Source organism: Onychostruthus taczanowskii, unplaced genomic scaffold (assembly GCF_017590055.1).
Source record: "Onychostruthus taczanowskii isolate IOZ18803 unplaced genomic scaffold, ASM1759005v1 scaffold31, whole genome shotgun sequence".
NCBI lineage: Eukaryota > Metazoa > Chordata > Aves > Passeriformes > Passeridae > Onychostruthus > Onychostruthus taczanowskii.
Window position 1 is genome coordinate 634518 of NW_024500461.1, and position 25823 is coordinate 660340.

General features: G+C 38.0%; 1 protein-coding gene across 1 annotated transcript in view; it reads left to right on the forward strand.

Moving 5' to 3' along the window:
* Positions 1–25823, forward strand: part of SYT1 (synaptotagmin 1) — a 241185-nt gene that overhangs the window by 146140 nt on the left and 69222 nt on the right. Inside the window, exons 4-5 of the mRNA XM_041409785.1 lie at positions 9894–10078; positions 22469–22591. Of these exons, the coding sequence (XP_041265719.1) occupies positions 9894–10078; positions 22469–22591 (308 nt within the window). The remainder of the gene's footprint in view (positions 1–9893; positions 10079–22468; positions 22592–25823) is intronic.

Below are 25823 nucleotides of genomic sequence, written 5' to 3' on the forward strand. Positions count from 1 at the left end.
GGTGGGGTGGGGGGGTGGGGGAAAGTATTTTAAAAGGAATAGCTAGATAGGACAAAGTTCTGATGATGCCCAACTTTGCTGTGAACAACTCACATCAGTAATGTAACTCATTTGCAAAAGTAGTTTTTTTGTAGTATTTTTCCTTAATAAGTGAGGCTAAAGGATGACTTACAGCTTCAAGCTTTTTGCTTTTTTCTTTATTCCAGCTGTATTGTTTTGCATAATGAAAGGACATTGCCTCCATGTGGCCTCCATTGCTCTTGTATCTATGGATGCATTATCACTGCCTCTCTGAGTGAAAAGTTCCAAAGCAGCCATGGAGAATTGATTTGCTGATTACTCACCTGCTATTAAAGTGGTTCCAAATTAAGTGAAATGGCAGACACATTGGCTCTTGGAAGCTCTGTCCAACTATAAAAGGAATTCTGTTCGTTCTCTGTAGTGCTCAAACAAATTTGCAGAGGCACCATATTTAATTGGATTAGTTTTAATTAGACTGCAGATGCAAAGTTGCATCTGTGTATCACTATTAGTCTTTTTTGAAGCACTTTTAGCCAATAACAAACCACTAACGCATTTGCATTAATTTAAATGTGTTAACATTTTGCTTGCTGGAATAATCACTATGGAAGAACATATATAACTTAGAGATAAATCTGTTGCTGTCCTGTGGCACCATATGCAGAAAATGAAGTAGCCTAAGAGAAAATCATGCAAAGAAAGAAAAAAAAGGAAAATACGCTGAAGAATTAATTCACTCTTAAATAAATCTTTCTCAGATTCCATTTATACTTATTAAATTCCTTTAGAGCACTTGGTTTCCAAGGCAATCTTTGCAAGCTTTGGACGTTATTGATTGCTCATCTACCATTAATGTTTATTTTCTTTATCATCTTTTTATTTTAATTTCTTCATGCTTCACAGAACCCATTTTCTTTTGCTGCTTTTCCCTCTCTGTTCCAAGCTTAACTCAGTTCTGAGGAGGCTGAGGATTAATTGTTCATTATTGGTGGTGCTATAGGTTTGAAAGAATGGTTGATGAGCTGTAGCAAAGTTCTTATTAAGAGAGAGCTTCTTTAGTTAATGGCAGAATACTTGCCAGAGGAATTGGAAACCTGGGACAGAAAACTCACTGGACAGAAGTCACCAGAAACACAGCCCTTGATTTCAGCAGACTGACTTTTAATTCCAGGAGTGATTGTTTTTCCTAGCCATTCCTTTCCAATTTTTTTTTCTCTTCTGGCAAAGCCAGAGATTAATCACATCAAATCCATTAAAAAATGTATATATAGGGAGACAGTAACAAGAACTCTGCTGTGTGCTTCTAATGTGAAATTTGATGATTTTTTTCAGTCTCTGATTAGCAGCAATGAAACTAATCCAGTAAGAAGAATAGGGTTTAATTAAATGATTTTAGTAAATGAGATGAACTCTTGAAAATGAGGGGATGCAGTGGCTTTTAAATAGCAGTAAGAGAATATGTTCATCAAGAGCAGCTTCTAAGGTTGGCTGTAAATACTGGAGCAAACTATTACTAGAGTAAAAATTTATTTTGTAATTAAATGTATGTCTGTCTCAGGAGAGGAGTATACACAGGGTCTGGTGCTAAATTTATTGCTCTCAAGGTTTAGTGGCATTCTTTGTGATCTTTAAGCCTGCTGGCTTCCTTTTTTTAAAAGGAACATAACACTATTCTCTGATTATGCAACTAACAAATCATTCAGAAAGCAATTCAAAGATAAGCAGTGAACATGGAGTGGTGTCAGCCAGAGGACTGTAGATTCAAGCCTAGTATAGAACTTCAGAGTCAGACCCTCAGTCTGTTTTCTGCAGCAAAATCAAACAAGAATGTCTAATAATTGACTTTAAGACCTGGCATATGGTTCCATTTCCTGTTCTCTTCCCATTACAAGAAGAAGCTGTGACATTTCAGCATTGAGTTTTCAATGTGCCCTTCCAGGAATGCTTCACTAAGTGCAAAAAGTCTGTTCTGGATGTACTTGTAGGATCAATCTGTGCTGAGCACAGTCAGGGTCGATAGGATGGAGGAAAGGATGCTCTTTCTGTGAGCTGAGCTCGTACAGCTACATCCCATAAGGGATGTAAGTGCCCAGAATGTGTCTGCTTTTCATTTGGGCAGCATTAGGCAAAACTGACACCTAATGCAGATAATCAAAGGTGGAGTCTGGTACTGAGAGAGGGAATTTATTTCTGTCATATCCAGGAAGAATGACTGGCATAATTTGAGAAAACCTTGGCAGCCTGCGTTTAGTATTACATGGCTGGCCTTCAGACTCAGCACGGGTGGGAGTCATGGGGTCTCAGAACAATGAAAAGCCTCCCAGGCTGGCTGTCCAGCAACAAGCCAGGTACAGGGATTTGAAATGGAGGTTTTTCATCAGAAATCCCTAACACATGTCTCAGAGCAGCAGACTGGTTCACCTGCCCACTCAACAGTGGGGAATTAAAATCCCTTTGAAGGACAGATGCCTACGGTCCTTGTTTTGGGTGATTGAGGGTAGGACTAAAACAAGGCTGGGTCTTCTGATATGAAACTGGTAGCACAGCTCACCACTCTTAATATATATAAACTTGATTTGTTAATCTTATAGTTCAAATGTTCCTCCAGGAAATGAAGAGACTTAAAATAAATTCCTTCATCTAGCCAGAAGCTTTAATTTATGACTGCACATCTAACTCATGCTAAAGTCATGGCATTGTGTAGGAAATAATTCAAACTATAAGCCAAAATCAGAGGGGATAATAGATTTCTGGTTCCCATTATCAACATCATTGAATTTTAGAATCAGCAGCAATCACCAAATAAAATGCAGAAGTTGACGAAAAGTCTTCTTTTTCGTGGTTCCTCTGCTGTCCTTAGCATAGTCATACTCCACCCTCTACTTAACATCATTTTTTTTTAAAAGGGTGATGAAAATAGTAGGTGAGATTCTTAGGGAGAGTTTCTCTCTTAAGAGACATACTGATAGTAGTTGTTTTCACTTGACAAGTCCACCAAAAAAGTATTGGTACATACTTGCTCTATTAATCCACACTATACAAGAACATGTAATGCTGTCCTTCAGGATGGTATGTGAGCTATAAAACAGTCTTTGCCAGGCTTCTTTCAGATCCACATCATCTGAATGTGAAACTAAAACTATTACTTTGAGTTACAGCTATAACACAACACACTCTCATGGCCCAGCTGAATATAAGACCTGACTAGAGTTCATGTAAACTAATTATTTAGGCTAATTAGCAGAAGGCTAAAGCACAGTATGAAACAAAACCTATTCCAGGTATGCTGAATTATGAACTTCTGACATTGCTAGGTAGGCAAAGTGAGAAGTACAGCAGCAGTGAGGAGTGTGTTGTACATGTACCTTAAACATGGACAAAAAAAGAAACTGTAGCATGTAGGAACTGTGGATTAAGGCATCAAATGCAGTCTGTATCTTTATCTTTTCACAAATGTAAAATGCTGTGTCTATACATCAGCCATATAATACCTAGGCAATTTCAGAGTACTAACATGAAATTTTACTAACATGAAATTTACTATCCATGAATATGTCCTTGGTTCCTTCAGCAAACTGACCAGTTTTCCAAGAATGCAAATTCACTGGTCTTGTACAGGTATCTTTTAATGCCCCCCAGGAACAGTTTAAGTTTCTTCCAGACTGAAGAAGTAAGACAAACTTGAATGCCTAGCATTTGCACTGAGTGTTTTGGAGAGAATTGTGACCTTACAATGGTACAAAATTTCAGCTCTTATATTTATGGAGATCAGAAAAAAAGCCATGGAGTTCTTGTTCTAAAAAGGACAGTCTTCTTATGGAGCATGATTCCAGATTTTATTAGATCTATTAATGAGGTCAAATGATGCTTTTAGACTGGTAGCTAATGTAAACCAAATCTATTTATCACTTTGGCAGTGGTTCCTGCAACAGCGTTAATGATCATTACAGCATTTATGGTTGTCCAGTCAGGAATGGTGCTTTTTGTGCAAAAAGACACAAGTTCGTAATCAATCATCATCATCATCATCCTTATCATAATTGTGCTGCTAAATGAGCTTCTGAAAAAGACAAGCAACATGGCTATTGACCATACCTTGAAAATAGATTTTTTTCTGACAAAGGCCACTGCTGATACAAGCTTGCAATCTTGATAGCTTCTTTCAAAATAAAGGAGGTCAAAATACTAGGCAAGGGCCCAACCCATGTTTAGATTCTTTGCTTCAGTCTTTTAAAATGAAAATGAGTACATAAAAACAGAAAGGAAGGTCAAAGCCTGCTTTTATTATTAAATAGCAGGTGAAAACATTTTGTCTGAGAGATTTGAGTTGTATACAGTCTGTGAATAACCAGATTAAATTTCATTTTTCTGTATTAGCAGTATAACTATGTAATAACGTGCAGATTCCACACACCTGCATTTTTATAATATGTATTCTTATACACATCATGGTGATAGCTGTGTGCTGGCGGAACAGAGCAGAGAGTGGCAAGAGCTGTTGTGTGCATTCGTACCAGTGGTGCTTTCTTGGCAAGTTTATCTTGGCAAGGAAGGAGCAAAGGGATTTGTCTTTTGTGGTGCTTTTTTGAGGCAGAGGTGAGGTGTGACACGAGAATGGGTTTTCTTTCCATCCCAGCACTGGAATGAGGCTTAGGATAGCTGGTCTGTTGGTACGTGTTCTCTCAAAATTTGAAAAACCACTATAAATATCCCAAGCAGTACCTCTGCTTAATAGATAGAGGTCATGAAAAAATTTTAGCTTGAATGCCTGGGGTGCCAGCCTGGGACCACTGAGTCCTTCAGCACACACCCCCAGGCAGTGTGGCAGACCACACTGCAGAACACATGGCCCAGCTGCTCTGATCAGCCAGGCACACACCATGAACCAGTGCAGCAGAGCCCGCAGCCCGGTGTCATGTCCATGAGCTGAGCAGAATGCCTGCCAAGAATTTCCTGCATACCCCTGCATGATTTGTACTGTTGATATACAATCTGATGTCCCTTGAAAAAAAGCATACATACAACTGCAACCAGCCTTGCTAAGTTCTACTGCAGTGAGCAGAGGCATTCTGAGGTGGAGCAGCTCAGTCGCAGCTCCAGCACCCTGCTCTCCCTCTTTCTGTGACTGATACATGCTCTGAGCTCTCGCCTGTGTATGGTGCACCTCAGGCATTGCTGGCCATGCACCAAGACCACGATTACCTGCTGTCTTAGCACCCACTTGCATTCAGATTTGAGAGGACACTGAACCAAAAAAGTGATGATCCCCATGAACATGTGTGGCTCATGCTAATTGTACCTGCAACCGTAGCACATAAAGACCAATGCTGGTGTTACAGCCAGCCTATAAACAAAAATTATGAACCATGTGAGATCTTTCAGTCAGGATGACTAGGGACTTTTGCTATGGGAGTCTTCACTTTTTAATTCAGCTCTTCAGTTCTTCCTTGACCTTTCTTCTATTTGTGCTCTAAGTTGGTAAAGTTTCTTCTGACATTGCACTCAGAAAGGGAAGAAGATCATTAGGATTAAGGATTTTATTCTCTTTCCCAGACTGCAGCACTTTGATGCCATTACACATTTTGTGACTTCCCCCTTAAAGTCTTTCCTCTGCAGTCAGATGTCCTCCGAGGCATTTGATAATTTTAGATCATCTAACGGAAATGTCAGTTTTAGTCCCGAGGCCTGTACCTCTCCAAGTATTTTGTGTAAAGCCAAGTAAGGATGTCTTTATATAAAGGACAAAGTTTGTAACTCTTAAATTGAATGACTCAGTAATACATCCTTCCCTTAGATTCTAGCATGCTCAAAGGACCAAGATTTAATGACAGGTTGGGACATAAGCTGTACCTAGTGCTGCTCAGTAGAAGCAAGTCAGTGAAATGAAGCAGTCAGTCCTGAGAACTTGAGGTTTGTAGGGGCATTGCTTTGGATTAGGTTCACTCTCATGGGCAAATTGCCTTTTGCAGTTGGAACATCACTAGGTGACCTCTGGGAACATGTATTCCCACTGTGTCCATTGTGCCCTCACAGATCACTGCAGAACACAAATACAAGCATGACCTATGGGTATGGTCTGGAGATAAGCCTTGTAAGCAGACTCCAAGCCCAAACTAAAATTATAATCTAAGAGCATCACAGCTGCTTTATTTGTGAAATGTATCAAGTGCATCAAATGACCCACAATATGCACACAACTCTGTCTGGCATTTGTGGAAGGAAGCAACAGAGAGGGGTAAGAGAGCTCACATTTATCTGCATCCATGTCTGACTGTTGTTCAGCATGAGTGAAGTATGAAAAATTGGTACTCAAAATGCCTTGATTCAAGACATTCCTAGAGCTTACTCCTTTCAGTGCCCATGCTGTTGCCATGTGTTTCTTTTTGTCTGCACTCTCCTTTTGCAAATAGGCTTCATTCCTGCATTTCTGACTAAAGTCCTAGAGCATACCCTGGATTGGATCAATAACACTAATTCAAGATCTTATTTACTAACTGCTACTCAGCAAATCCCCTCTTATAGATTTGTCTTTAAGAGCTTTGTAGAATCACCAAATCAGTTAGACATTCATGACAGCTTCTTCAAAATAAGTATTCTGTATTTTCCCAGAGGAGTAGAACAAAGAAAATAGCACTGAAACACCAGAAAATTTACACACATATTAATTATCCTTAAACCAATAGCTTTTGCTTGGTCGGGTAGGTAAGTATTGCTTGTTTCAAAGCACCCCCTTGTGCAGGCAGTCGGTAAGACAAGTTGTACAAGACGCTTCTGGCTCCCTGACACCTTGATCTGCATGGGTCATGATCTGCATTTTTCGAGTTACCCACCTGCTTCGTCTGCCACAGAGGTCTTTTGTTCTATGGTTCATGTTGAGAGACCTCCTGAGGTTTCAAACTGCTGAGCCTGGTCAAACTGGTACAGTATGGATGAAGGTAGTCTTCGAACTGTAGGTTCCCACTGTTGTCCGGTGGTAAAATATAATTCTTTGAAAATCTGATACAAGCATGGGTAAAGTCCAACTGAAATCAATCAATATGGATCTTCAATTTGAGCTGCTGCATAAAAAGAAATTTCTTACACTGTTGATAAGATTTTTATAGATACTAGTCATAGTTGGTAAACAGCAGCCTACAAAAAATAAAAGGCTGCAGATTTGAGTCTTCCAAATTGACTAGTGAATTCAGTCTGTCCATCTGGAGATTACTTCATAGAAAGGTAGCTTTTGAAACCTTATCTTTTTCCAAATTCAAGGCTCCTCTGGCAACATCATAAATTGGGGAGCACAGGTGGAAGAACTCTCAAAATCTTAAGTAATTCTGGAAAATTTTGTCAACTATGTAAAAACAAACAGCTCTTCAAAGCCAGTGATAACTGTATGTTTCACTTGTCTTAAATCTACTATTTACATCCATTGACTGGGCAATCTTTGTTGACAACAATGTTCAGATGAGCCATTTCCTTGACAGAGATAGTACACTTCTATAGGGAAAAATAATCCATTCCTTTTTGGTTTTGAATTTTGCAGTGGTTTTGTAATTGTCCAGATTTTGTGCTGCCTCATTTTTATTTTTTTTTTACTTTAGTGCTTATGCTTTGTTTAATAAAAAAAGGAAGCATATTTTTTCTGAAGAGGTAAGTAAGGAATTCTGCATAACTCTTGGCGTCCCAGATATTAATTCAATGATCATTTAATTGCATCACAAGAGCTATTGGTTGAAATTAAATTACAAACAGATGAGAGCAGACAACACATAGTGAAAAAGAAGCTGAGGTATCTGCAAGTGTTTCAAATGTTCCCCAAGGTACCCTACATTGTTCATGCTTCAGAGAACCAAGGCAGCAGTGCCAGAATACCACCTGATGCGACATTTTCAGCACAAAGGCACTTGAATTCACTACCTACACAAGCTTTTTCATCTGCAGGGTGCATATGTGTTTGTCCTATTAATGCCTACACTCCCTGTCTCCTCAACCCATTGATTCTCACAGTTTACCTGCACTTGATGTGTTCCTTTTCTGTTACCTCACAGAGTGGCATCCTGCTGGCAGAACCCCATCCCATATTGTTGCTACCCCCCGTATTCATGCTGCAGGCACTGCTGACAGATCAGTGAAACAAAAAGCTGATAAATTTGGGCACATCATTAATTTCCTTTTGTCATAACTCCTGTGGATTATCTTAGATACAGTGTTATGTAAATGCTGTTTCAGACTAAGTACACATGAAGTTTAGAATTTGAGTAAAGCACATAGTCCTTGTGAAAGCTGATGGGTTTATATTTCTGAGTGCTGGGTGAAAATAAAAATGTAAAAGCATCAGTTGTGCTACAGAATGGTACTACACCAGATTTGAAGACAAAATTAAATACTAATGCATGAAATACATATTTTAAGTGATGATTAGTGCAGATCTAATGCAACTTTAACTGCAGAATTGCTGCTGCTGACTTCATAAAATACATCCCATAAACAGCTGCTGATCTGTTCACCATTTGTGTCTTACCACTCATTTGTTTAGTAATCAGTTCTCATTTGTTCTACATATGGTACAGCTTTCCTTTTATAGCAGCTGCATTTAATGAACAATTGGAGGCACAAAAATATTACAGAAATATTTAACTATTCTCCTACATTTTCATCTGTCAATGGGGTTGTTTGAATAAAAGTTAGAAAAAAAGTCCATTAAATATAGAATAAGGAAGGTGTAGATGCTCTCTCATCTTCCTGAACTGGCAATTCATAGTGGAAGTTCCAGTGACTATGCTTTGCACTCCTCTTCTCTCCTTTAGGCAATTAATTTTCTCTGTTTATACTGTCCATTCCCTTTTGTGATTCACTGACATCAACATGTCAAATTTGATTCACTTTTTGGTTTTGCTCTGTATCATACTAGAGACCTTTAGGTAATGTAGTGAGTATCTTGCAGATCGAGTGCATTTCAAGATTTTTAGAGAATGACAGCTTACAAGATTAAAAATTTTGTCAGGTGTTCTGCTTAAATGTGGAAATCAGTAGTCATTAAAGCTGATTTGTGTGAAGATAATTGCCTTCTGGAGTACTTGTGTTTAAGTGTCATCTTAATTGCTTTTTTCCAAAAATTCTGATCTTTAACAAGAACATTTTATGCTAGTGAGTGTTCTCTTATGTATTCATGCTTCAGCCATGTCCTGCAGCCTGAACTTAATGAAAAAATGTAACACAATCTTTTGTTTATAGAAGAGTATAGGTGACAATACAGCTGTGTGCTGAAACTTTGCTGGTGTTAAGGGCAAGATGCCAAATAGGGCAAATGCCTGTGGATTGGACAGCCCTCTGTCCTTGGTCAGTCTTCACTGGTGACCTTGACCTGCAGCTATTGCAGGGAATCTGCAAATCTGTCAAGTGCAGCAGTGGGCAGAGGAAAAGGGCTGTTCATTAGAACTGACTGCTTGGATCAGACACCATTCCAGAAAAGGGAAATTTCCAGTCAGTTCTGCCCGAGTCAGCCACAATGCCAGGTGGGTTGGGGAGATGATTAAAGAAAGAAATGAGTAATTGCTTAAATGTGCCGAGCATTTTACAGATTGCACAGTGTAAATATTTTGGATATAATCTTTTCAGATGGTTGATGAATCAAAATAGCTGCAGGTGAGTTTGATATGTGTCACCAGGCTTGTATATAGATAGATGTGTTAAACTGGCATTGTATGGGCAAATGCTCAGTTGGGAGAAATAAATGATGGCAGGATATTTTAGAAAGGATCTCAGGTATTTCTGCAAGGCATTTTCATTGAAAAAGGCTTAGCTGTGAGAGAAATGTGCTTGTTTCTAAATTTAACCCTACTAACAGTTTACTACCTTCTTTTTGTGTCTGTCTTTTTCTCTTCCAGTGCCACCTTGGGCCTTAATAGCCATAGCCATAGTTGCAGTCCTATTAATCCTCACCTGCTGCTTTTGTCTCTGTAAGAAATGCTTGTTCAAAAAGAAGAACAAGAAGAAGGGAAAGGAGAAGGGAGGGAAGAATGCTATTAACATGAAAGATGTTAAAGATTTAGGGAAAAGCATGAAAGACCAGGTAAAGTAACTCTCCGTTTCTTGAACTTTTGGGTTGCATTTGAAGGTTTCTGTTTGATGTGTCTAGAAAAAGCTGTGCTTGTTGTCTCAGTAGTGGCTCTGTGAAGAGTGGACTGATTGACAGCATCTTCTCAGTGGTATCACAAGGGATGAACCTGGGTGTGGCATCACTGATGAAGCAGCCAGCCAATTTCCCTGCTCTGCTAAAAACACATGAGCAGGCATATAGTGACTCATCCTTAAGGGGTGAGTTTATCAAGGGTATCCTGCTTGCTTCAGAAATGGAGCAGCTGTGTGCAATTTTCACTGTACTTTTCTCTCAAGGCCAGTGTTTATGTATCTTTATATATCTTACTAGCAGTATTTCTGAGATTACAAGATAAAGAAAAGTAGTTGTGAACTCTAAATTTCTTTTTGCACAAAAGTTCAGTTGAGAAGGAAACAATAGTATAGAGTCAGAAGCAAGGGGATATAATGAAAAAGGAAAACCACAGGGACATTCAACACAGTGATGTTTGGAGAATTCATTTTGTTCTAGAGAGGAGAAGATTAAAGATAACAGGCCTACTTGGAGCTGTAAGTCAACTGGGTAACTTGGAGAAGATTAATATAACGCCCTTTGAGAGCAGCATAATTTTCATAAGGGCAGAAAAGCTTGTCCTTCAGATCTACTTGGTGGAAGAGAAGCAGAGGCTGCAGGGCTTAATACTAAGGGCCACAGACTCAGCTAATATCTTCTTGAGAGAAGACAAAGCTTTTTATTCATGGGATTTTAGTACTGCTCTTCCTGGAGCAAATTGTTTGGAATAAGCAGCAGAATGAGGAAATAAACATGAAGTATCTATTTGTCCTCAAAACTCTGAGATTTCATAAGCTAAGAAGACAAAGGACTAGATTTTTCAAAAAGGAAGGACTGAAGAAATTTAGAGAACTGCTTTGCAAACCCTCATAAGTAGAAGCAAATAACTTTAAAGATATTGCATAGTCAAGTCTGTGTTCCCAAGACTCCGGGGGAAGTTGAACTAGAGTAGTACAGGAGCAATTACCCAGGCAAAAAGAGAGAATAAAAGCATATTCAGGAATAAGGAGATGATTCCACAAGTTGGGATCTAGCATAGAAGAAAGCTGAGCTGAAGGCACGTTGATCAGAAATACAAGTCAGAGCTGAGAACCTGAGAACTAAGGCCAGCTGGTCAGGGACAAGATCCGAGAAGAGAATCTTAAAGCACAGTAGCTAAAGAGGCACTTGGCCCAGTCCAGAACAAGTGGTGAAATGCCACTGATCAGTGATGGAGCAGCCAGCAGTGAGGCTCATCAGCCAGTCTTAAGAGTCCTGGAACAGGTTAGCATGCTTTTCCAGGCACGTAGGATGTAGTAGGGGAAGAGCAAGATCTGGAACTGAGGTGTGGGTGAGGCAGCCTTACAAGTCTGATGACCAGCTGCAGTAGATCACGTGAGAGGAGTCAGAAAGGAGCACAGTTAAGGGGAGGAAAATAATAGATAAGAGTAGAGCTATCCAAGCTGTTTCCAGTTTCAGTTTCAGAAACAAGAGGACAAAGAGCAAATGCTGGGACCCTTACATCCCCATTGCAAGTGGAGTACTTTAGATACTGGGCTAGTGCACAGTTTCAACCTTGGTTCCTCCTGGAGATACAGTGCTTTGTGTGCCACACTGGTCTGCTGGAGTGTGTGGCACCAACACAAGCCAAATTCACACCTGAGAAAAACATCTTCAGTACACAAAATCACTAATGTAGATGGAGGTGTTCCAAGGTTAGAAAGATAAATGAGACTGAGCTCAAGAAATACCAGAGCAGAATTTTGAGTTCTCTCTTGAAGAAGATATTATGCTGGTGGTTTTTTTCTCTGTATGGTGATTGTGAAACAAACTCCTTCTCTTAAAGCACTTTGATTTAGCATTCATCCCTGTATTTGATTTATAGACTCTGTTCTGAGGTATTAATATTAAGAAATTGTGAGATATTTCCCCTTCAATGTATGGAAAATCAGGTCATCACTTGTTGGCTTATCCTGGGCTACTGTAAGCTAGCTCTCCTATTGAACCCAGAATAATTTGGAAGAACTGCTTTGATTAAGCTGATGGAAAATTTCTGAAGAACTTTGTTATGTCCTGCTAATGATAACAAACCTAATACTTTGTCATAGGATAAATAATGTGCAATTTGTTTATTGATATTTATGTGGAATTTGTTCCATATCATGTAAGGCCTTTGTTGTATTTACAATGTATTATTAAGTGTCTTTAATTATATTCATTAGGACCTGGATAAATGACCATGGATTCTTGGAAAATAAGTATTTGAAATACAAAATTACATTATTTTATTAATATTGAGCTCCATTTGTATCTTTTTAGTGGGAAAATTTGATAAAAAGTGGAATCCTGCATCTTTTGTCGACAAAAAGAGCTGAAACTTTGAAATGTTGCATAGATAGGTATTTTAAGATTATTCCATTCAAAATACTTGGTATAGTTATTTAAACCTACATTTGCTTGAATATTTTGGGATTTAACTAGCATGTTTTATTTTGCGCAGTTAAACCTAAGGAGGGTAGATTGACAGTTGTTGAAATGTCAGACCTCTAATAAGTAGATCACCAACTCTCCCACTACTTCTCTTCACTGTCTGGGATTTCAAACCCAGGCTGAAAACTTCTTAAATTAGCATCTTAAATTCATTTCTAGCAGTGTGACAGTATACAGATTTTAAGTCCTTGGCATTCAGTAACTTTTGCCAATTTGATTCCTAATGCAACATTTTGGCTGTCATTTTTTTCTGTATGATGTGTTTTTTTATCTAACAGTTAATCTTGACTTACCAGTGCAGGTTTTAATATACCTAGCTGAACTCAAGGTAATGCTAAATATAGTGTACTTCAGTTAAGAGAATTGAGGCATTTTAGAGGATCTGGCATAAAACAGTAAGGGGAATAATAAGATTGCCTTTTAGTACTTCAAAGAAGCAAATTCTTTAAAAAGTAATTGAAGAGTAAGATGTAAATGTAATGCCATTATAAAGGGCAACATATAGTACTAATGTTGTCAAAAACTGAAAGACCTATTTCAGTCATTGTTAGGCCTGAACCTGCAAATGCTAATTACTTCTGCCTTCAGCTAAAAGTGCATAATAGCAGTTGCAAGTCATATGGCATCTTGCAGGATCCTAGTTCGCTAGGCGCACAAAGTTGGGAGTGCCATTTGGTAAATTGAAAACAGCAGCTCCTGGAAAGAAAAGTTTTATCTTAATCTGGATTTTTTGGTTGAGGAGAACTTCTGAACTGCTTTTTTTCATGCCCATCCATGCCAAATCGTTATAGAGCCATGTAACTTGGCATGGTTGAAGATCCTTTTGAAATAGAGACACAGTCAGCTCAAAAGTCACACATTGATAGCTAGATATTACAGAAAGGGGAATAAATTTTTTGTCTCTTTTAGAATATTCAAAATGTACTTCAAAATATCCACTTCCCTAAACACAGTTTAAAAGAGAAATTGTCTTTATTGAAGATTATCAAAAGATGTAGCTGAGGTAGAATGGGAGATGAATTGAAAATAAGTTTAGGTTTTCAGTCTTGAGACCTGTTTCCATTGCAGGCAAGGCTTACTTTTTCTAGTCGAGTGTACAGCTCTACCAAAGGCCAAAGGGAGTATTAGATTCCTTCTAGGGAAGGCAGAATTGTTAATGAAGGTACAGCTGTAAAAAAGGTCATTTCTCCATGTTTTCTACTAATGTTTGTGTGTGGATGTTTTAATTTTTATTTCTTCCTCCTATGTCCTTCTTGTCAATGTTGTGTCTCATGACTGTTCTGGATTGTCACTTGCGGTAGGTTTATTTTGCTATTTGGACGCACCTAGACTTAAGCTCTCATGCATAGTCTCCTGACAGCTCTGTCTCCTTAGCAGAGATGGACATGTAGTAGCTTTGAAACACACATCAAGAGGCTGAACTAAATTGATTGGGTATTTTTAGGTTGGATATATATTTGGGGAGGGTAGAGGAGAGCAGAAGGAAAGAGGTTGTCGTTCTTTCTACAGTTAAAATATTAAGTCAAACTGTACCAGAAAGCTCAAGTTGAAAATTGATCAGCGCATAAAAATAACTTGCTAATTATATTTCCTTTTTGTATAAATGTCACCATATCAAAAGTAGACAGAAGTAATGTGTATTTTTAATGTCTTAGTTTCTAAGTGTTGCTAAATTGACTGCTACCTCATGAAACTTGCTGTGGGCTCTCACATCATCTCAGTACAGTGCTCAGGCCTTAAATTCTTAGTGTTCCATACCAAAGTTTTTTAAGTGGTCTTAGTACCGGTTTCTGTTGGTGCAACCTAGTGAGAACTGGCACTAGTGTTTTTGTGAGATTTCCCCATCATAGTTTTCATCTTCACAACTTTCAATCTCTACTAATGCTCCTGGTGGCTCCCACTACTTTTTTTTCTTTGAGCGGGAAAAAAAGGTCCTGAAGACTCTGCTTCAGAGATGGTGTAATAGCTTCAGATTTATTATGTCTGGATTTAATGCATTGGTACAGCAAAATTCTTGATTAAGCTCAGCCTGTGGGCTAAGAAGAGGAATAGACATAATCATTCATGAACAGCACCACTGAGAACTTACTAAAATTTAGCCCTGTTACTTGGATAATAATTGTTGTGGTCTGAACATTTTATGAGGTCACAAAGCATTTGTAGAAAAGGAGATTTAAGAATTTCATCAGGCTAAAACCCTGTAACTAGTAAAGAAATTTTTTTTGCTTACAATGTGTGTGTTAGGTGAAACAGGAGATTTGGTTATAGGTGTATGTACTACAGCCTGGAGTATAAGTAGTATATTCTTGGCTCTGCTACTGACTTACTGTGTCCTTCAGTCAGCCACTTGACTTTTCTGTACATTTGTTTTTCCTTTACACAAGTCTTCCTTTTACATTGGAGTTATGTACTACCTTAATCAGAATAGTCTGATTAATTTTCCTCTCTGAATAGCAGGTGTTGTAAAGTGACATGACAGTGAGAGCTGCAATTGCACCCAGCTGAACTCCGACATACAATGGTTTTTTTAGACTGATTCACCTTACAATTCTAGCTGTTGATCATCCAGCACCCTTGCCCCCATGCAGACAAAATACTGAAGGAACAAGATTTTTAGTGTTAGGTGCCCTGAAATAGTCCAAAGTAGAGTGCATTGACCTGGTAGCATGAAGACAATAGCCCAGATGAAGTCAGGATAATCCACACTGACATCTAGAGAGCCTGGATTTCATTTGAAGCAACTCAAGCCTTTATTACCAGAAAAAACCCCAAGAAGATCTTTCTGAGGGACAGGAGCTCTGTTGCTGGCAGTGGTCTTTTCTTCTGCAATATTTGGTTACATGCTTGTTTGTTTTCCCAGTTGAATGCCTAGAGAATAGTGAGTGTTTATTCCACAGTGCTACTGCCTGTCTTGGTGCCAGCATGCCAGTCCCCATTTGTTGTCATCTTCAGCCAATGGTGGCGTTAAATGCTCGCCATGGCTTATCCACAATGCAGTGAGACATCCTAATTCACACTCAGAAAGATGATGTGCTGCAGTGCCACTGCAGTGGAGAGGGTTAGTCAGAAAACACTGGGGATGAGTCTTCATCGAAAACAAACCCAGTAAGTTTACTGTGGCAGTCGAAATGGATTGTCTGAGTCTTGTTTGTACATTAATTCAGTCTCAGCCTTGACCAGTAGTCCTGCTTTTTCACCTGCCTCAAAGACAACTGTGCAGTGTGCATAAAACTTATTGAAAAATGTGAATAACATGTTTATGAAGATAAAATGATGGGTGTTTGTGTTCTGCAAATAGGTTTTCTGTAAAACTCTTTTGAAATTTAGATTTATATTAGATTTCAGAAGCCTGGAAATATGGAAGCAATAGCTGTGAGACACAAGACTGGGCTTATTTGCATTCCTGTATCTTCCTCTCAGTCACTTCCAAGAAAACATAGGACCCTGCTTTGCATGCTTCCTGAGTTTGTTTTCCTCCTTTGTTAAACTATTTTTTTCTGTAAAGTAATTAATTTTTTTACTTCTTTTGTAACCTACTGTACTGTTAGAGGTACATGAAGATTCAGATCATACTCATTCTTTCACATGTTTTCTATATTGAAGGTCTTACCACTGGAAGCTTGCATTTTCAAGGATGTTTTTTGCATTATCTTGATTAACAGACCAAATTGGAGTTCTTTATTCAAGACCAGAGTCTGCAAGTTTCTAATGAGTGGCATTTAGGAAGTATGCAATTAGTCCTTAAATTAAATTACTTGAATCAGACTCTCAAGACATTTACCTATATCCACAGACTGTATGGAGAGCTAAACTCCTACACTATGTCTGAGATTAGTGGGTATGCATAATCTACACAAGAACAGCAGTTCATATAAATGAAGTATAACTTTTTAAAACATGAAAATAAAAACTAAATATTTTGGAATATTTAATAATTTTCTTTTTAAGCAAGGGTATTTACTCTTTACAAATTGATAAATAATAAATATGAATAGCAAACAGCCTTCAAACATGAGAATATCAGGTACCTCATAAAGTCCTATTTAGAAGATGGTCAGACACTTATCTTATCTCTTTTTAAGGAACTAAGCCAGTAGAACAGGTCTGTGCCAACTTTTTCTCTGTGGATCAAAGTGGCACTCAGTAAATAATGTCTGGCTGTATTTAGGTTAATTTTCACTATCAAATGCACATAGTCCTAATTATATAGTGTGACAGATTTTCCAAACACAAATAAATGTAGTACTCTGAATGGTCCTCCCAGTTCAAGGAGCCAGCTCTGTCCCAAAGCATGCCTCCATCTGGCCCACTGCCGTTAATTTGGGGAGGATGAAGAACAATGGTGGAGCAGCATGCACGGCCAAGCAGCCTGGAGCTGCCTCCCACTCGCAGCCTGCTCTCGGCGCAGCGAGCGCTGCCTGCCATATGGCAGCTGGGGCAGAGCGCTTGCAGGAGTGCCTGCTACTTCTGTTCACACATGGGCCCTGCTTTCAAAGCACACCCTGACCCACAGGATGAACTTCCAAAATAGGCTCCCAGGTCTGAGATCAGCTTCATCTGTTTTCAGCCTATAAACACTGGCTATAGGGGTTTATAAAACATCAAAACCAGATTGATTTGTGAGCTTAACAGCTTCAACTAAAATGAATGTATTCATATTTTACACTGAACACCTGCAGCATTTTCTGTATTTTTCTGTTGCACCAGATTAAGTTGTTCTTTTAGTACCCAAACAACTCAGCAAACACTTAAGCTGAACATGATGACCTCATGTCTTAGAGCTCCTAAAGAAAGAAAACCTTTTTAATAACCCAATGAAGACCATTTAAAAGCTGGATAACAAGCAAGGGAGTAATCAAGCAAGTCAAGGCATCACATGCTGAACCCAGCAGGATTTTTCTCGTTGTGTGCATCAGTGTGGCCCACTGCTGGTATGTGAGGCCGACATTCTTACAGCAGTAGTGGCAAAGTAGATATCACAGTGACCAAAGCCTGGCGCAGCCACTGGAAACCCAGGCTCAACATGCTCTTTAAATTAATTCATGGAGAGAAAGCAGATGCTGAATGAATGAAATGTTGCCTTTCCTTCTGAGGGACTCTGATAGAGAACATATTACAGTTGCAGGCTTGTCTGCTTTGTGATAGGGAACCAGATGGGAATTTTTAAAGGCTTTTGTTTTCTCTTGTGATAAAAATTGGCCAGATCAGAATTATGGTGTTCTTGAATGGGAAAGATAATGATAAGAGGTGTACCACCATTAGTGGAAAAGAAGTCACTTCTAGTTGTGGAGGAAAAATTGCCTTTCCAATAAATTTATTGTTGGACATGGCACAGAACATTCTTGCTACAAAATCTTACTGTTTTCTTTTTCCAGCTCACTAGGCATTGCACAAGCCTGAGGACTGAGCACCATTCAAACATTAAAACAATATTTCCTTCACTATTCCAAAATAAATGATGGAGGGGCAGGTGGAAATGGAACTCAGGAAAGCAGTATGCGCCGTGCAGCAAACAAACTTACAGGCTGCAGTCAGTGTTTTGTTTCACTTCACAATGTCTCTCCTTGCTTCATGGTAACTTGTTTCCTTAAAAGTGAGGCTATAGGCCACCTCATAAACAGAAAGAACCCCAAAACTGCTGTTAATGAAAGCATTTCTTTATATACAAAAGTGAAAGACACTTTGCATTTTAAGCTGTTTGCAACATAAACTAGTCATTAACAAGATGTGACTCAGTCATGATTGTGGCCTCTGCCTCTCAGTACAGAGGCAAGGAAGTACACTTATTCCCCCAGCAGCTTTGTTACATGAATCTTCTACCACTTTGCTTTCCTGAAGCTTCTGCACATGTGGAATATGGAGGCAACCAGCAGAGCAACCGCCCTTGCAGACTCTCTCATTGTCTACACATAGTTTGAGGAGGGATTAAAGTAAAGTTGTTTAAAGCCCCAGAATCTCTTATGTGGTTCCTGGTTGATAGTAGTGGGGCAAGTCTAGTGACAAGGTGCAGGGGTTTTGGTGGAACTGAGCTGAAAGCAAGGGATGTTTGCAGTGCTAGGATGCAGTGTCACCGGAGAGAGGCTTTTGTCAGCTAGGGAAATGAGAGGGAGAAAAAACCCAGGAAGTGTAAAAATCTACTACAGGGTGTGGAGTTTCAAAAGAATTGAAATTAGGCATTTTCTTTAACAACTCAGAAGAAAGGAGGAGGCTGCAGGACCACTCTTAATAACATTATGGAAGTGAAGATAAAACCAGCAGATTGAACAGTAGATCTCAAATTGCTGTAATTTAGGTCTTTTTGTTGTAAGAAGTGCTGCAGAGTAGTGGTTCCGATTTCAGTAGACACAGATGTATCACCTTGAAATGTTTGTGATGGATTAACACTTTCTTGGTACATTCCTACACCTATTCACATATAAGCCTATTTTTCAGCTACTTACACAGGTTTGAGAGGAGTAGATGTTTTACTGTTGTGTGTTTCTGCATATGTAATGCAGGAATGAAGAAAATGCTTGAGTAAAATTCATGGTCAACTCAAATTAGAAAAGATAAATCCAGTCTCCAGCACAATGTAATTATGCATTTCCATGTTGCATATTTCACAGAAAAAAACATTTTAAATGTCATGAATTTAAAGAAAATGGTAGAGAAGGCAGGGCTTACATTCCTCAGCATCTAAATCCAGTCTTTCTGATTACAGTTTATCAGTTGAAAAGGCTCGATGAAAAAGCTTGCTTATAATTAAAAATGTTTTATTTTTTTAATTAAAAAATATAGCTGCTTATTTTAATTGATTGTAGCAATGCAACAGTAAGATTCAATACAGTGTGATGCAGTATGCTATAAATTGAGGGTTGTAGTAGTATTCCATTAAATATTGATCTTTCAGAGAATTTCAATACAAAATTAAAATCCCTGTAGGGTGTTCCAAGTACTTTGAAGCAAACCAATTCTTCTTCCTCTTTAGAATTCAGAAGCTAAATCAAACATGAGAAACTTTGGTACTTCTTTTGACTCAGCTTCTTCCTGAAGCATTAGCCTCTAGTTTGAAAGCAAATTCCTCTCTTAACAGTAAAAACTATTATTTACAGACTGCTTTAGAGATAATAATTTGTCCTTTTTTTCCTCCCCCCAGTGCCATAAACTTGTCCACATCAAAACACTATTTCTTTCTCAATGTTTTTTCTTAGTGATTCAGTGTTTCTGAGTCAAGGTCAAGAAGAATCATGTAGCACCTCAGCTGATGTCAATAATGTACAATGTTTTCCATCTCTCATGGAAATAGCTTTCACCTTTCCAGTAGGCTTCTCATAACCTGTGGAGATGAGTTTCTTAACCATAGAGTGTTTCCTGCCTGCACTTCAAAACTCCCTTGCAAGAGAGATGTTAGCTTCCCATTATATTTTCTGTAGTCACAGTAAGAACTTTTTTCACATTGAGCTACCCACAGCTCTATCATCTGGACTGAAAAGCTTTGCAGAAGAGAATGTTGTTTTCCCAGAGAAAGTATGGATATATAACTATTGCCTTGATGGACTGTTTACAAATTCCTGTGACTTGGAAATTAGCATATAATGTTCTTTTTGCCTTCTCACTTTTCTCCCTGGGGCATGGCCATAGAATATTTCTTCTCAAAGAAAATCCAGGTCAAAAGCAGATGGAAAAGCAGAAAGTCCACTATTAGTCCCAGAAACAATAATATGCTGGAGCTGTATATCACACTTTTATCATGGAGTCCTCTTTCAGGACCATACTGGGATGATTCAGAGCAGTGGATCTTGGAGTTAGCATCCCACTCTGACTTCCTGTTGTTTCCTGTTGTTTCCAGGCTCAAATAAACCTGGTTGCTTCAGATGGAGTGAGTCACATCCTTTTTTATGACCACAAAACCTTAAGCTTATTTTTATTACCAAAAGCAAGAGTGTTTGGCATAATCATATCACTCCATATCCTGAAAATCCCATGTATAGTCTGCCAGCGAGCCTATCAGTTTGCAAGTGTCACACTTCTGGTTGTACCAACAAAAATGTTGGTACAAGGAACTTACTAAGAGTTCAGTGATAAAATGTCCCAAACCAAATTTCATTTCAGGCAGTTCAGCCCTTCTAAATAGAAATGGTTTAGTCTAAAAAATACTATTCTTCCAGTCTCACAGGTGATTCTGTCTCTCACTGACCTTTCCCCCCAATCTCATCCAGGTACGGTGTAATTTATGTTTCTAGTAGAGAGTCCATCATTCACTAACATTCAGATATTTACATGAAACCCAGCTCCTCAGCTCGCAAAAATCAAAGCTGTTGGATTGGTTTCATTGAGCTATGCCAATAGAATTTTGAGCTAATTTCAAAAGTAGAGAAATAATTGCTTAGTATCATACAGTTTTGAGTCTGACCTTTTTTATTTAGATCTGGCTTCTGGAGAAGAACATTTTCTACTTGAGAGATGAATCTTCCTTCTTTCCAAACCCACACAACTGTTGCGTGGCCCTCACTGTATTCAAGGCTGAGTGAGAATGTTATTGCTTTCATGTTTCTTCTTTCCTTAACCACTATCAGCTGTGTACATTACTCTCTAGCCTTGCTACCTTTTCAGAGAGCTCCAGCAGCATCCTTTTGTTAAGAAATGCTGTGGGTTTCCTACGACACAAAAAAAACACAATTGCAGAAAAATTACATTGCAACAAAGAACACATTTTATTCTGGCACTTTGTCTGTCTGTGCAAACAGAAACTTCATACAGAAAGAACCTTCGTTCGGATAGGGCTCTTACAGACATCTATTCTATTTGCTGTAACACGCAAATAGTTCTGGATGAATGCTCAGTATTGATTCTTTATTTTCACACTCTCAACTTTACTTTCACATTTTTCACATTTTTTCACTATTTGCCTCATCACTTTTGTCTATTTTTCACTTATCCAGGAAAGAATCTGCAAGAATAAGATCTACGTAGTTAATTATGGTTCATATGGTTTAATAATTGTATGAATTACCTTTTATGCAGTGAAAATACTTCTGCTTTCTGGTACAGGAAAAAAAAATTTACATCATTTAGTATTTTAATTATGTATAAAATCTAAGGTAACTGCTGTGTCCTTTAAAAAATAGGTTATATGCAATAGACAAAGCTTGCAAGCAGTACTGTATATCTTTATTTTTGTGTTTCTTTCTAAGCAAACAAAATCAACTTGCAATCAATTTGGTTCAGCCAAGCTTTATTGCGAGAATGAATAAAAAGGAAATTGGTCTCGGGAGGGAGGGAAAAGGAGGAACATGCATTTGCTAATGGCATGGTGGAAACTTTGCTTCCATATTCATTCTAAAAAACATGAACAATGTTTGGCATATGATTGTAGAAAGAGCTCATCCACAGCACATGCTCTTTATCACAGTAGTCCTACAGAAATGTGTAGCCAAATGCAAACAATGCACAGCATGTACAACCAGGTTTGACATTGCCAAGATTCTTAAGTTGAATGAATGCGTGACTTGGCTTATTTAATAGCATGTTTGCCTCCTTGTGCCTCTTTAAGAGCCAGTCTGAGCCCAGAAGAACTATTTCTTCACATCAAGATGATATTTTGTTTCTACTTGCAGGTTTTGTAACAATCCTTGCTTGTTATAGTCCAAGGAGCTTTCTTCCTACTTCCATTGCTTGCTTGCTGATTTATAACATCTTATTGAGCAATTCAGAAAGTAGAGATATATATGAAAACTGCATATTTGAATTTCTGCTGTTTTGCTTGCTTTTAATGGCTCTAAAATAGATTTGAGGATTGTGTCTATTTTAAACTGCTACTTAACGGTTTGCCTCATTTACGAATATTACATTTCTTCTTTCTAGGCTCTTAAGGATGATGATGCTGAGACTGGGCTGACTGATGGGGAAGAGAAGGAAGAAGCCAAAGAAGTTGAGAAGCTAGGGAAAATACAGTATTCTTTGGATTATGACTTCCAGAACAATCAGGTTTGAAACAACCAACCTGTAATATTTTGTTTCTGTGTGTGCAAGTGGAGAATGAAGTAATACATTAAGTTAGAGTAGATATTTCCCAAATCCTTACTACTTGCATGGACTAAACGGAGAAAGTAAGACAGAAAATTCATTACAGAGGTACTACTAAATTGGTATTGGATGCACTTGGACTTTATATTACACCTTTAATTAAAAACTGAATATCTGGTTTGCCTAATGATTATTAATAACTTAAAGCATCACCAACCAGTGTCAATCCACATAAATTACAGAGTTTGCATGCAGTCACTAAAACTAGTTTCAGCCTTCAACTATTTAAAATGTAAGTAAACACAAATGGCAGGAAAAATAGAGGGGCCTAAAGGTAAGTTGATTCTCACTGGGTCTTTTAGAAGGTTGGTAAGACTGCTTTCTCTCACTTCATCAGGTGTTTGCTTTGCTGTGATAACTAACTGCATCAGGTTCAGTTGCTCTCCATGAAAGTACACTGTCCAAAATTCTAGTCTGGAGTAAAAGTTCAAATACAAAGGTCTGTACCCCAAAAAACAGGAAGGTTGGACAAGAATTTAAGGACTGATACTCCTTCAGTACTCTGCTCTGAAGCTAGTAAGACTAAACTTTGGCGTACTTAAGTTTTCAGAATTAGTAGACACTGTAATGTGAAGGCCTGGAATTGACCAGCTTAACAGGTCTGGCCACATGCTGAACATATTTTATTCCACTCCCTGGCCTCTTTGCCAGGGATCAGTTTTGTCAATTAAGCCAATTCAGAGCCTCACATTAAAATTCACTGTGATCAGTTTTGGCCCAAAGCACACCAACTCATCTGAGTTCTTCACTTCTACTGTGTATCTTTCAGTAAACTTGAGAACACATATCCTGCATTTAATTTTTTGACAATATTAGTCAAAATCACATCTTTCTTTCCTGTTTAGGGAAAGAAATGACTAGTCAAGATAAATTCCAGTTAATTCTTCTTCACCACCTGAACTGCCCTCCATATGTACTTGTGATAAATTCCACATTCATATTCTTTATTTGATGCTGTTCATAGAGCATGGTACTCTTACTTGTTGCAAGGCAAATACAATAAGAGAAATTAAGAAAAATTTCTCTATTAGCAGGAAGGTATTTATACACAGCTATGGCCTGGCATAGTAAACAGTATTTGCCTGTATTTCAACAATCTTCTGACTACCAGTGCTTGTTTTACAATGCAAGAGCTAAAAATAGTTCTGAAGCCTTTCAAGAAAGTGTTGCTAAAGGAGCTTTTCCTCAACTCCCAGAGCAAATTGCTGGGCCATGTGATAAGTCACACTGATCCCCCTTGAAATCAGTATGAAATCAGTATGAAGTGTAGACCCTTCAGAAGCAGAAGATTTAATGAGGGGGAAAGGAAAAGCTGCAAATGTGTTCTGAAAAATGGATTTCAGTTTTCTTCGACTATGAAAACAAATTTTCTGTGTGAATTTTATTAAAGGGTATGTTGATTTTGTGAGCCATATTTTACAAAGGAAAATAGGATGGAGGAGCTACAAATCTGTAAGTCTGTATTGTATTTAATTAAGATAATAAATTATCTGAGTTGTGGATTTCTATTTTGTTTTGCTGCTCTAAACTATGTAGCAGCTTAAAATTTGTCAAAGGATAGGTGATGTAAAAGAGTAGGAGTGGGGATTAATTTAAGTTGGTATAGTGCAATGGCATGAAATGACAGTCCCAAAATTTGGCTAATATATTGCATAGGGTTAAGAATACAAGATGACCAGGGAACTCTCCAGAGCACTGTGCCTCAGTTTTAGAGAGAGAAATTGTAAAGGGGAATTGAATTGCTTTTTCCACTATGTTAACTAAAAATCATAGAGTTGTTTTTCACTCTTTGATGTGAAAAACTTGGTGTAGATCCTGAGCCTATTTGTGTATTTATGAACTGATGCATCTAGAATAAAAATGAGACACAAAAGAATAGTTTCATACAGCAAAAGGAAAATGTTTCATAGAACTTAAGAGTCCTATCAGTGGGAAAGCATGCAGGCCATACTGTAAATTTAAAACTGTCCAACTTTTAAATCCAACTTTGAGGAGTCTCTTAGAATCCAGAAGTTTCTTTCACAGATTAACTACATTGTTCTGTATTCCAGTTGATAAGAGTTCCTGTTTCCAATCTTAAACAATTCATCCATGAGAGAAGCAAATATATTATGATTGAAGCACTGATTTAGAAGAAAATATTCTTAGATTTCATTCCTGGTTCCTAATATCTTCAGGATGATCTTGAAGAAACACTTCAATGTTTACTTTAGTTTTATATCTATGAAACAAGATTAAAAATATTTTCTTTTTCTCAGCTGCATTATGCTGATGAGGCCTCATGAAGTCGGGGTGTCTAGATTACATGACATGACGTGACGTGACATGACATAACATAACTTAAGATAACATAATATGTTAACCTAGCATAAGCCTTCATTTATAACACAAAAAACCAGCCAAGACATTTACAAGTTCCATCTGTGCTGCAGTCTTATCTTTGAAGCGTATAAGAGATTTAAAAATAAAATGTTTCTGTTTTGCAATGAGATTACAAATTATTATTAGGATTTAGTTACCAAAGGTTCATTTTCATGAGATATTTTTTGAAAATGCTGTCCTTAGTTTCCTACCTGGGAAAATTTGTGTACATAGCAAGAGAATGTAAATATAAGGAAGACTGCAAGATTCATTTGTTTTCAGTCAAGCTCTGCCTGAGAATTTGCATTTGATTTTATCACCTTTTGTGTTTGGCTGGGGGAAGGTTACGTGTTAGGGGTTTAGAATACAAATTTTGTAGTCAAAATTAGACATTCTTGATTGTTTAATAATGTGATTTCTATTCATGGTGCTCAGCATAGAAAAATAATGCACAAGAAGAGAGAGCAATTGAAAGTTATTTGATTGCAGTCTTTAAAAGGATGAAGTCTGTATTTAGCTGTAATCAGCTGCCCTTTGAAAACCTCTTTTCTGCTTTAAAACAGCCTTTGTACAGTCTGCATCTGCTATAATTGCTTTTCTAAAGTCAATAGTGTTGCTTCATTTGCCTTTCTTAAAGTGGGGGGGTGGCAGGGAGAAGCGAGGGTAGTTTCTCCTAGACCAGAAATAGAGTCTGCATATGCATTCCTCTGTTACAGTATTTTTATAGATATCTATTTGAAATTTCATTCTGCTTTTTTTCCTCTCTTTTCAG